General features: G+C 44.3%; 1 protein-coding gene across 6 annotated transcripts in view; it reads left to right on the top strand.

Moving 5' to 3' along the window:
- The window catches only part of ATP8A1 (ATPase phospholipid transporting 8A1), a 224,355-nt gene that overhangs the window by 45,590 nt on the left and 165,598 nt on the right, over positions 1 to 13,167 (top strand). For all 6 annotated transcript variants that reach the window (XM_038555963.1, XM_038555961.1, XM_038555959.1 and 3 more), the window contains one exon: positions 11,485 to 11,525. In XM_038555963.1, coding sequence (XP_038411891.1) covers positions 11,485 to 11,525 — 41 coding nt within the window. The remainder of the gene's footprint in view (positions 1 to 11,484; positions 11,526 to 13,167) is intronic.

Below are 13,167 nucleotides of genomic sequence, written 5' to 3'. Positions count from 1 at the left end.
TTGTCTCCTATTTAGAGAAAATGTTCTTTCTTGGTTCATCAGTTTATCTGGGATTTAACAAGATTAACTCTATGACTAAAAATGAAGAACAGGCAAGAGAGAGGGAAAGCTTCAATAGTACATAAAACTAATGTCAAAAATAAAATACTGGAGCTTAATAGCTATCAAAACCATTTTAAATGAGCACAGAACTTGAGAATTCTATATCCAAGAAATTCTTTTAGTTTGATAATTAACATTTATTTTCTGAGGGAATAGTATTTTTTTTCTTTGCCTCACTGAATGTTGGTTGTCTTTTGTTTTGCAGTTAATAGGAGATAACAGAAATGTTTGAGTAGGATACTGTTTGCTGTCAGATAACTCGAATTGCTTAATATGAAAGCCATCTGTTGTCATTAGACCAGAATGAAATTGAATTTGCTTCCCTGAATTGAGGAAAGAATGGGTGTAGGAGTGGAAAGGGGGGTATTTTTGACAGATAATTAATTTTTGACAGACCTTTGAAATATTTGACATAAATTTTCATTTTATAAATGTTTACCAAGACCACGTAATATGTAAGAGGACACCTTTCTGTCAGATTCAAATATTAATCGTCTTTTCTTACAGAAATGAATATTTTGTGTCTCCTTATTTTTCATTGAAGCACCAGAGTGACTTTTTCCTGTCATTCCCTAATGACTTCAAAAATATAAATTCAGGGCAGCCTGGGTGGCTCAGCAGTTTAGTGCCACCTTCAGTCCAGGGCCTGATCCTGGAGTCCCGGGATCGAGTCCCACGTCGGGCTCCCTGCATGGAGCCTGCTTCTCCCTCTGCCTGTGTCTCTGCCCATCTCTCTCTCTTTCTCATGAATAAATAAAATCTTTAAAATATATATATATAAATTCATAATTTCATTTACAAAACTGTTTTCAGCCATTGGACAATAGACTGACTGTCCAATGCCTCATTTTCATGAACTAATGAATCCAATCAGGATTAAATCATGGATTTGGGCCCTAACTCCCAATTTCATAAACTTTACATCTTGAGCCTATCATTGATACTTATGGCAACAAGCCATGTCTTGTCCTGCGGATATAGGAGGTGCTTAGGTAGATGGTACAGTGGGCTGGCAAACGCAGAATTGTATATTGCTCTCTAAAGACCTAGTTGCTGAGGGAGAGCAGAGTAAACTGATGGTCAGAAGTCCAGAGAGTATGAGTTTTCTAGTATTGTGGTTCACTCCTCCCCATAAATTGGAATTCCTTCTCTTGGCTCCCGTGTTTTTCTTGTATGATGGTTTGTGTGGACTTGGTAGGTGCGCCCTCTTACTCATCTTTGTGTTCCCCATTCCTCTTCGCCCAGAGGGTGGAATGGGTGAATGCACCACTCTCCATAGAGATCCTCGAGTACAGACAAAAGAGCAAGAAAAGACCAGAAATGAAAGGAGACTTCTTGAAAATTCATTATCTGGGGTATGAGCAAGAAAGGCAGTGTTTCCAAAACACTGTGTCCCGGACTGTTGCTGATAAAATACTGATATGATGGAAGCTCTTCTGTCTCTTTACCTTCTCTGTGAGGTCATCATATCATCCCTTGGCCTGCTGTGGCCATGGTACTGTGTCCACCTATCACTTGCCTTCCCCGAAGCACCAGAACACTGCCAAATTCAGGATGCCCTGATTCTCTTTGCATCTGAACTTACCTTCATTTCCTCTGATTTCTTCCTCAAGATTTGAACTCGGGGTCTTTGATACACCTCTCTCCGTGTGTCTGCACACACACTGGGGGCAGTCTCTCACTGCTTTCCCTCATTTGGGTGGTGTTGCAGGCATTTGTAAATTGTAGCTTCATTATTATCATTATAATATGTAAATTGAAGGCAGTCTCTGTATGATTTTATTATAGTGGCTGAACTAGTTCTCTCTCTTTTTTTTTAAGATTTATTTATTTATTTATTCATGATAGATGTAGAAAGAGAAAGGGAGAGGTAGAGACACAGGCAGAGGGAGAAGCAGGCTCCATGCCGGGAGCCCAACGTGGGACTCGATCCCGGGACTCCAGGATCGCGCCCTGGGCCAAAGGCAGACGCCAAACGGCTGAGCCCCCCAGGGATCCCCTAGTTCTCTTTTTAAATCGTAAACATATATTTCTTTACATGAGTGTGCTATTATGGCTCACGTGCCAGTATTTCACACGGAATGGTAGTTTCCCTTCAAATCACAATACGGGAGTCTGGGAAAAGATGGGGTTCATGTGAAGACTAAGAAAAATATTTAAGATCTTAAAAATTAAAATTAAAAATTCCCGCCTAATGGAATAGATTTAAAAAAAAAAATCCCAGGTTTGAATCTATTTCCTGAAGGATGGAGTGTATACATTCCACCAGTGAAAATAGATGGGGTTACCTGTGGCATGGAAGTCCATCGTCACCTGATTTGATGCCGTAGTTGAACAAGGGTCACCATCAATCACTAGATTGTTTCACACCTTGCTTTACTGTGTAGCAAACACAAGATTAGAGCTTTTAATCCAGCTGGTTTTCTCGGTTTCAATCTAGAAAAGGACAACAGCAACTAGGTATGTGGCTAAAAATACCAGATCTCATCTTTAGCTGTATCTCCCTTCCCGGGAGCGACATCAGCCTTTTCGGGAATGGAGTTGAGTTGGTGGTAACCCATAGTCACTAAGGAGGCTGCGTCCCTGCAGGGCAGTGACCTCTCTCCCACTGGAAACCATTTCACCTCTAAAACCCTTTATGAGAAAGGGGTAGAGTCGCCCGGGGTGGAATACGTTTTCGAGATTTTAAGCCTGAAATGGCCTACTAACAGGCTGAGCCCATCTGGATGCGTTCATGCCCCGTGAAGGGACGTAGGACAGCACCAGTTTCCTGCTTATTGAAAAAGCCAGTACGCCGACTGCCTTCTTGTCTCCCTGGAGGTGTCTGCGCGTCAGACCCACCCAGTAGGCCTGAACATATGCTCCGCCGCATGTGCATCGTCTTACCAAAGATAGTTCTTGGGAAGCATCGTTTCCATGATCTCCAATGTCGGGCTTGGAAACTGAGCACACGAATGGCCTAGATAATGTTTTCAGACCCATGTTAAGATTGTTCATATTTTCAAATCATTGCCAAGATCTTAGGGTCGTGTGAATTGAACTGGCCAGGTATTTTCACCTGTACCTCCGGGTGGAGAGCAGGTTTCTATTTGAGGGGAAATACAACCCCAGGTTATCTTTCGTTTGTCCCATGTATAAAAGCGGAAACCCTCTAAGGAGACTTGGGGCCACGGTTACGTCAGAGAGGGAAAACCAGGGAGTCAGAGTTGGAGCATCACCTGTCTCACGCTCGCAGCTGAGAACTGAGCATCTCCCTTGCGCAGGACCCGGTGCAGAAAACACAGAAAGAAACTTCCCCCAGGAAGTGGTGGTGGTGTGGCCGAGAGATGGGATGCTCACCAGTGCCGTGCTGCAGGATGGAACCAGCAGGGGCCAAACGAGAGAGCTGAGAATGCCGAAATGCGTTTCCAGGCCTCGTAGAGACGAGGGCCTCGGAGACGGCAGCAGCCGGTGGTCCAGGAGGAGGTGGGAAGGTGTCAGCTGTGTCCTGGGAAAAGCAGATAGTCCTCTCTGGCCGGACCAGAGAATACCCGTCAGGGACACTGCAGGCAGGCCTAGCAAGGTGGGGGGGGGGGCAGGGGGGAGCTTTTTTGGAGGTTTTGGAAACCAGAGTGGGGAAGTTGGAAAGAATCAGTGAAGAGTGTGGCTGGGTTCCCAGTTTGTGCTTTTGAAAGAGGAATTTGACAGCTGTATGGAGATGGGGAGGTGGGAAGAGCAGAGAGATTGACTTTCTGTTTTCTTTTGCTTTTGAGGGGGCCGGGGGGGAGATTGACTTTTGATTAACTAGGGAGCTGGACTAGGGTGGTGAGGATGGGAAGGCAACTTAAAATGCACAGCACGTAGACCCAGCTGGACACGACAAAGGATGGAGAAGCTTGTCAAGTGCCAAATGCTGCCCAGCTAGGCCGTGACACCCACCACGTCCAGCGTTGGAGGAGGCACCCTGCTTCAGGGCGCTCCGCTCCAAGCTGCAGAGCTGCAAGGCCAGGCCCGCTGCACGCCCGCCCGGACGGTCGGTGGCCGAGGCGGGGGAGGGAGACCTCTCTTTCAAGGAACTGTCTGATTAAGTGCAGGAAAGAGCGAACGAGGCACGACGGTGAGCAGGACTGAGGAGAACCAGGGGAAGGAAAGGGGATCGCTGACCCTTGTGCTCTGAGCTCGTCATCTCACCCGTGCTTTTGTTTTTATGAGTCACCAGTTGGCACACAGCTTTCAGGATGCGCCTGTGGAGCTCCTGTAGGCCTCCCCAGCATTTCCTTCTTTCCCTGTTTCTTAAAGATTTTATGCATTTATTTGAGAGAGAGCAGTAGAAGGGCTGGAGGCAGAGGGGGAAGAGAGGCAGCTTCCCGTTGAGCAGGCGGCCCTTTGCAGGGCTTGATCCCGAGGCCCCAGGGCTGGACCCCAGGGAAGGTAGACACCTATGGCCTGAGCCCGTCCAGCACCTTAGCTCTCCATGAGGCTGACGCCCCCAGAGAGGCTGCTCCCCCTGCTTGTGTGCGTTCTCTCTCTCTCTCTCTCTCTGTCAAATAAATAAATAAAATATTTAAAAAGAATGGGTCATCTCTACATCTTGTCCTGGAAGCATCTGTGACGTATTAAGTAGAAACCCAAGCGGCAGAGAACTAAATTTTCGGAGGAAAGAAAGCAAAAGTCCATATGTTCATGTTTGTCTAGAAAAAGGTTCGTGAGGATGCATCAGTGAGTATTCCTTATGTTGAGAACGTGGCATGAGGGGCGCCGGGATGGCTTGGTCAGTTGAACATCTGACTTCAGCTCACATCATGATCTCGGGGTCCCGGGATCGAGCCCCTCGTTGGGTTCTCCACTCAGCGGGAAGTCTGCTTCTCCCTTTCCCCTTGCTCATGCTCTCGCTGTCTTTCAAATAAATAAATAAAATCTTTTTTAAAAAAGTGGTGTGAGATGAGAGCGTGTCCATTTTCCTGTTATATAGCTCTGTTCGGTTGGTTCCAAACATGCATTGATGTTGTATTTGATTAAAAAAAAAATTGTCCACTGAATATGTATTTAGAAATTTCTTAGGGGTGTCTGAGTGGTTCAGTTAAGGGTCAGTGTCTTGATTTCAGCTTAGGTCAAGATCTCAGAGTCATGAGATTGAGCCCTGCCTCTGGCTCAGGGTTCATTGTGGAGTCTGTTGGAGCTTCTTTCTCTCCCTCTCGCCCTGCTCACACATGCATTCTCTAAATAAATAGTAAATAAATATTTTTTAAGATTGATTTATTTATTTATTTATTTATTTATTTATTTATTTATTTATTTATTTATTTATTTATGATAGACATAGAGGGGGCGGGCGGGCAGAGACACAGGAGGAGGGAGAAGCAGGCTCCATGCCAGAAGCCCGATGTGGGACTCCATCCCGGGACTCCAGGATCGCGCCCTGGGCCAAAGGCAGGCGCCAAACCGCTGAGCCACCCAGGGATCCCCGTAAATAAATCTTTTAAAAAAATAACAAAAAATAAATGTTTCTTTGACAAGTAGATATCTGCAGCAAGCCACATTTCCCGCATTCTCTTCAATGATGAATTTTCAGGAAATGTGTGGGTGGGGACAGAGAGTCCCAGTAGTGGGAGGACAGGTGAATTGAGAGACAGGCAAGTAAGAGCAGAAAGACCGGTTAGGGGAAGGAGGTCGATAGGTTCGAATGTGCAGAAAGAAGCAATGGGAGCAAGGTTGAGGGAAAATGGAGACGGGAAGCAAATTTGGCGGATTGTTTTCCATGGTTCTGGGAAAATACCACAGGTCTCCACCCTCGTTAGTGGAGGGAAGACTCCCCGGTGAGGTCTGCTGAGTTTGGGAGGCCTGTCATGACACGTCATCCTCTACAGGGGACCCCGTGGCGTGGTTCAAGCTATTTCTAGATGTAAACTACCAAACATTGGCCAAGTAGCAGCATCTCAAGGAGGGCTTGTTTCTTCTTTATTTTTTTTAAGATTGATTTATTTTAGAGAGCCTAAGTGAAGGGAGGGGCAGAGGGAGAGAGAGAATCCTCAGGCAGATGCTCCGGCTGAACACAGACCATGGGGGAGGGTAGGGGGGTTCTCGATGCCAGGACCCTGAGATCATGACCTGAGCTGAGAACAGGAGTCCAGTGTTTAACCAACTGAACCCCAGGTGCCCCAGGGAGGGCACAGATCACAGATCACAGATCTGGAAGGGGTGGCCTGGAGCAGACTTCCAAGGACACTCACGTTGGTGCATCCGATGGTTATATAAACATTTCCAACGGCCCCCACTGGGATCCTTTTAGGAACTTACAAAAGTGAGAAGTCTATTTTAAGCAAATGTTTAAGTAGTTCATTGGCATCTTTCATGTAGCTGTTTTTTATTGAGTTATAATTCACATGCCCGAAATTCATTATTTTCAAGTATACATTTCAGTGTTTTTTTCTTGTATTTGCAAAGTTATATACCCATCACCCCCAATTCCAGAATATCTTTGTCAACCCGGAAAGAGACGCATCTGTGTAAGCCGTCAATCCCCACCGACATCCATTAGTCCACGTTCTGTATCTATGGATTTGTCTACTCTCACATTTAATACAAGTGGGATCACACACTATGTGGCCTTTGTGTCTAGATTTGTTCATGGTGTAGCACGTGTCAGCATTTCATCCCTCTTTATGACTGAATAATCTTTCATCATTTGGATGTACCCCATTTTATGTAACCATTCATTAATTGATGGACACTTGGGTGGTTTCTACTTTTTGGCTACTATGAATAATGCTACGATAAACATTTGTGTACAAGTTCTCTTGGGAACATACGTTTTTAGTTCTCTTGGAGATACTCAGGTGGAATTTCTGGGTCCCGGTAGTTCTGCGCTTAGCTTTTTGAGGAATTTCCAATGTGTTTTTCTATAGGTAGTCTTTTAAACCTTGTGTGTGTGTTGTTTTTAACATGAGACTTACTGGGAGGCAGGGTTATATCTTCAGTAGATCTATGTAACTCTTACCGTGGCTTCATATGGTCCAAACACACCAGTGGATCCGGCTTTCCATCCAGCAGGTATTCACTGAGCACCTTTGTGTCATTGATGTAATACTGGGAATTGAGCAGTGAGCAGAATAGAGAATGTTCCCATTGTCACAGATCTTACGGTCCAGGCCTGGAGACGGCCCTTACATAAATCATTTCTCAACTAAATATGTAGTAAAACTGAAAGAAAAGTGCCAGAAACTTATGTAGACTTGAGGGTAGTGGGCATCACGAAAGTCCCCAGAAAGCTGAAGATCTGGAATTTATGTAGGTACCATCTAGGTGAGGATTGGGGGGATAATGTTTGAATTATGGAAACGTGCCAAGGATTTGAGGCAGGAAAGAGCATGTTGCTTTTGCACAGAGGGCATGAGGAGGGGGCATAGAGAGGGCATGGGGAGGGGGCATAGAGAGGGCATAGGGAGGGGGCGTAGGGCATGGGGACGGCATGGGAAGGGGCATGGAAGGGGACATAGGGCATGGGGAGGGGGCATAAAGGGCATGGGGAGGGGGCATAGAGAGGGCATAGGGAGGGGGCATAGGGCATGGGAAGGGGCATGGAAGGGGACATAGGACATGTGGAGGGGGCATAGAGAGGGCATGGGGAGGGGGCATGGAAGGGGACATAGGGCATGGGGAGGGGGCATGGAAGGGGACATAGGGCATAGGGAGGGGGCATAGTGCATAGGGAGGGCATGGGGAGGGGACATAGAGAGGGCATGGAGAGGGGGCATAGAGAGGGCATGGGGAGGGGGCATAGAGTAGGCATAGGGAGGGCATGGGGAGGGGGCATGGGGAGTAGTCAGGCACTGCTCATCAAAGGCCTTCTAGACATTTGAACTTATTTTATGAGCCAGGAGGAGCCAGTTGAAGAGTTTTGAGCAAGGGGTGACCTAATATCATATATGTGTATATTAATATATGGGTAAGGATATATGGATTCATGCACAATAATCCATAGTTGTGCATATAAGTAAGATCACTATATATAATCACTGTAGCTGTGCTGTAGAAACTAAATTTGAAAGAGATCAAGAGGGAATGTGGGAAACTAGTGTTCGGGCCAGCTGGAACATAATGGTGGCTTGAGGTAGGGGTGCTGGTGTTGGTGATGGTGGAGGACATATAATTTGGTGGAATTTGAAATGCTTAGGGCATAAAATCTACGGGACATTTTTAGCTCTAAGAATTATTCCTGATTTTTAAAGAGTAGTTTTTGGATATGAGCAGAAGAGTTTAAAACATGAGAGGAATGGTGAGGCACAGGAGTATAATAAAATCACCCCAAATCATAATACGGCTTTGTTAACGAGAAGAATTTAAGTGTCTTAGGAAGTATTGCTACAAAAACAACAAGGAGAAAACCCCACCCAAATGAATAAATGGGTTTAACAAAATTTTAAGATGGCAAGGCCATTGTAGGAAAGTTTAATTCAGTTTCTGTATACTACCAGGGACCAGTGGGGAATGGAGTAAAAACAGCCTTTACAATATAAAAAAAACGTATCAACTATCAGTGAATAAATCTAATGAAAGACCCATGCACTGTAAACTACAAAAACATATTAGAGGGAAATGAATGAAGATGCAAATAAATGTAGAGATATGACTTGTCCATGAATTGAAAGGCTTACCTCAGATGAAAATCCCAGGAATCCCCAAGTCCCCCCAAATTAATGATTTGATTCTAAAATGTATATGGAAATGCAAAGAGCTTAGAATAGCCAAAACAGTATTTAAAAAGAATAAAATAGAGGACTTACCTAATTTCAAAACTTATGCAAAGATTACAATAATCAAGATGGTGCATATTGATGCGAAGATACACAAATTGATCAAAGACATGAATACAGAGTTTCTGTACTATAGCACCGTGTTAGTTTAATTGGGAAAAAAAGGTTGCTTTTTTTTTTTTTTAATTTTCCCTTTAAGGAGAGATACATGTATTTTTTCCCCTCACATCTTTATTTAAAGTCCAGTTAGTTAACATATGTGTAATATCAGTTTCAGGTGTAGAATCTAGTGACTCCTCACTTACCCCGGACCGAGTGGCGGGTGCGTCCGGTGCGCCTGTGGTGACAGGTGGACGTGTGCCTCTGGACGTGGGGGAATGCGCTGTGAGGAGCGACAGGAACCCTTCTGGGGTTTCCTGGCTTGTTAGAAGTGGCGGATTCGCTCTCACGGGACAGTCGCTTGCAGCGACGCTCTGGCCACATCCGTGAGCCATGGAAGACCTTGCGGGCGAGAGCGCTGGCCCCGGCGACAGGTGGCAGGTGGCCACCCATTCCACTCCCCAGGGGAGCCCAAGCCTTTGTTTTCATACCAGATCTTGGCTGTACAAAGATTGGACACTGATTTAAAAAAAACAAAAAACAAAAAACCTAAGTATTGCTGGGGCGCCCTGGGGCTCAACGGTGCATCACCTGTCTCTGCCCAGGCCATGACCCCGGGTCCCGGGATCGAGTCCTGCGGGGAGCCTGCGTCTCCCTCTGCCTGTGTCTCTGCCTCTCTCTGGGTCACTCATGAATAAATAAATAAAATCTTAAAACACAACAACCCTAAGCATCGCAGTCGGGGGAGGAAGGATTAACCTGAGACTGCATCGGAAGAAAGTCGGCGGCGGTGAAGGGCTCCGGCTCCTACTGAGCTGCACTGTCCTGGCTCCAGGTCCTGCACGGTGTAGCCCGACTCGGGCGTCGGCGCGGCGACGTTGACCGGGCACCTGCCGCTGTCCCCCCCCCGCCCCGAGCCTGCTCTGCAAGAGCCCCGGGCAAGCCGGCCGCCGGCGGGGCACTCGCCTTCACTCTCAACGAGGCCCACTTTGAGGAGGACGCTGCTCAGCAGATGACCCAGCCCCGAGCTGCTTCCTCTTTCCGCACGTCCCGACCCTCTCCTGCTCCCGGAGCAACATCAAGGGCAGGTGTACTCCTGGGGTCAGTTTGGCTAACCCCGCAGGCCTTAGGGTTCGGGTAGGAGACGACGGATGGCTTCTGGACGCCTGCAGCTGGGATCCTCGACCCTAGGATGTGAGGCTGTAAAGATCGGAGCTTGAACTAGTGCAGCTCAAGATGCTGTACTGGAAACACTTTCCTGTTAGTGCTTCAGCTTGGAATTATTGTTTTTTTAACCTAATGAAGCTGATTCCCCGAAACGCACCACAGGATGTTCATTAGTGCACTTCGCTCATTTGGATGACAAGCATCGCAGTGTCTTCTGCGGTGGGAGGTTTTATGGAGAGATGAATAAGGCACAGCGCTGTGCTCAGGGAATTTGGAAACACAAAGAAGATTGCATTCATGTTAAAATAATGTATCCTGTGATACTGCAAGGCCAGTTGGTGCGAAATTAATGTTAGATTTGCTATTTGGTATTTTGGAGATTATTATTATGATGATTTACTTGAGGGCTCAGGCTTCATGTTTTCTGATATCAAAAAAAAATGAATCTGATGTTTTACACCTATAAATTAGTCATCCTGCAAAGATTTACTGAATCGCTGCTTGGTGCCAGGGACCGTGCTGTTTCCAGGGAATATTGTATTAAACGGAGCAAATACTAGCTTTGCCCTCATGAAATTTGCTGTCAGGACAATTTGTCAACCAACATCAACTTACTCCTTTTCTTAAGTACTAAGTGCTGTGCTTTCTACCTCATGTTATTGCCTATATTGCTTTTTTTTCTTTTTTTTTTTTTTTATCTTTTAGTGTCTAGTGGTGTATTCAGTATTATGCCCCAGACAACTGGTAGGGAAGGAAAAAAGGTGTACCGAGCAACTCTTCAGCTGTGACGAAGAAATACAGCACCAAAGACCCCTCTAGAATAATTTAATAATAGGTTCTTTCATTTCTTCTTGGTAAACCAAATATGGAAACATCTGCATTTTGTATTGTTCTGAAACTAAAGGTTGCAGATTCTTTATCTGTGTATGTGTTCAATTCTTACCAGCCAATTTGAAATCTGTTTCTCCAGTGATTGTAAATCCTTTTTTTTTGTTGTTGTTGTTTTTTAACATTGCTACTATTAGGGCTTCTGAGATGTTTTTTGAACTTGTCACTCCCTTTCACATCATTTTATGGCTTTCTTCTCCTCCAGCCATGGCCTATAATTCTTTTGTGTAGTGAAGAAAGCCTTTGTAGTGCCAGTGAGATGGCCCTCTGCTAGTAATGTAATAATTTATTGTGGGATCCAAAATGTGCATTGGTCATTTCTAATTCTTTGTATAATTTCGTACATCTTTGCTGTCATAATTAATTTTTAGACCTGTAAAAATTGCTGCTACTCAGTGTTTTTGAGGCTATCCATTTAAAATGATTGTTTCTTCAGAAGCAGGCTTTTGGTAAGTAGTAAAAATGTTGTTTAAAATGTCACCTTTTTTCTTTCCAGTTTTGAGAAATGGTGCTTGGGAAATTGTGCACTGGGAAAAGGTATGCATTGATTTTTCTTTTGTTCCAGAAGGGCATAGATATGTACTCTAGTAGATGTAATTTTTGTATATAATATAAACAAATATCAAGAATTCTAATATGAAAGCTATTTAGTAATTAATGTTGTAAACATACATGGAGACTTCAGTTATTCACTTCCATTTAATAGTTCTGCATTATACCAGAAAGACTTGAAAAGTAGTATTTAGAACTCTTTGTTTTTTCATAGTATATTTTGAGTACTATTTTCATAGATTTCATTTAACCATGGACTGTTTTCTGTTGAAACTTTTTACTTTAATCATCTACTGTCCAAGTAAAAATAAAAATCAGAATTCTGATATTTCTTTTGCAAATTGGATTTCAAATTCATATATTATGACTACACTGCTAATTCCTTAAAAAAAAGAAAAAGCTTACTAACTAAACATCATTTTCTAATGAGCTGGAAGTCAGTTTCATAATATCAAGAGGTTAATTCGCTCACAGAACACGTAACGTGACACTCAGTGAGCCGAGTCGTAATTTAACAAGTGTTATCTAAGTGCTTTTCAGACCTCAGTTTCAAAAGGTAAGCGGTTGGTACTAGTTCTCCCTCAGTCCTGGAAGACCGTGACCTCTGGTCATTCACACCTGAATATTTGTGACTTGGTGAGACTTTGGGAGACAAGGCCACTCTACCCAAGGGGTTTTGTTTTCGGAGATTGCCGGGAACAGCAGAGGTGTGGCGCAGTCAGCGTACCTCCCTCCAGGATTTCCTCGCAGGTTAAAGGCCATGCCCCTAGTTCAGCCCTGAGATGTCCGTAGTTACCTTGGGTCCCTGCAGGCGTAGGATTCCCTCTCCGGTAATTGCATTTTTGTTGATTTTAAATCAGTGGCCAGAACAAGAGATTGACATCTCCTTTTCTAGATGTTTGGAAACTCACTACTCTCTCTCTCTCTCTCTCTCTGGTCTTGGACATAAAAGTAACAAAGAGGAAAATACCTCGAGCGTGCTCTCTTTATTCCCGTGACAGTCACCTCTCAGAGAAGCAAGCTAAAAAATGAGAATGCTCAAAGAACTGTTCCAAAAGAAATTTCTTCACTTACTGGGTTTGTCAGGATAATTAGCATAAACACATATCCTAATAAACTGATGATAGCGATTTCTTACCATCTTACCCAGAGTGCTTGTTCAAAAAATAAGCAGTCATAAAGTCAGGAGATAAGGATCGACAACTTCACTCTGAAGGTAACCTGTTAGAGTGGCTTATTTTCCTAAATTCATATACATATTTTATGAGTGGCTTACTGTAACTTTATTTCATTATTTCAAGATTGAGGGGATTACTGTAACTTTTCCAATTTTTCACAGACAAAAAGTTACCAGCTCGTGATTACTCCTAATGCTGGCGGTTTTCGTTGTCTAGGAGATAAGGCCGCACCTTACCTGCGCATCCCGCTTTGAGAGACTCGGGGATAAAAATGAAAGTGTTGACAAAAGTCACCCGGCCAAAAAGAGCTGATGTTACTTAATAATGTGAATTAGATACTTAGAATTAATACGAGATGCTAGAATTAATAATTAGGTACTAAACTTAATAAAAATTGGTTCAATGATGAATTTAAGATAAATATTCAAAAATTGGGATCCCTGGGTGGC

The sequence above is a fragment of the Canis lupus genome, chromosome 13 (assembly GCF_011100685.1).
Source record: "Canis lupus familiaris isolate Mischka breed German Shepherd chromosome 13, alternate assembly UU_Cfam_GSD_1.0, whole genome shotgun sequence".
In the NCBI taxonomy this organism is placed as follows: Eukaryota; Metazoa; Chordata; class Mammalia; order Carnivora; family Canidae; genus Canis; species Canis lupus.
This window is presented reverse-complemented; position numbering and strand designations above follow the sequence as displayed.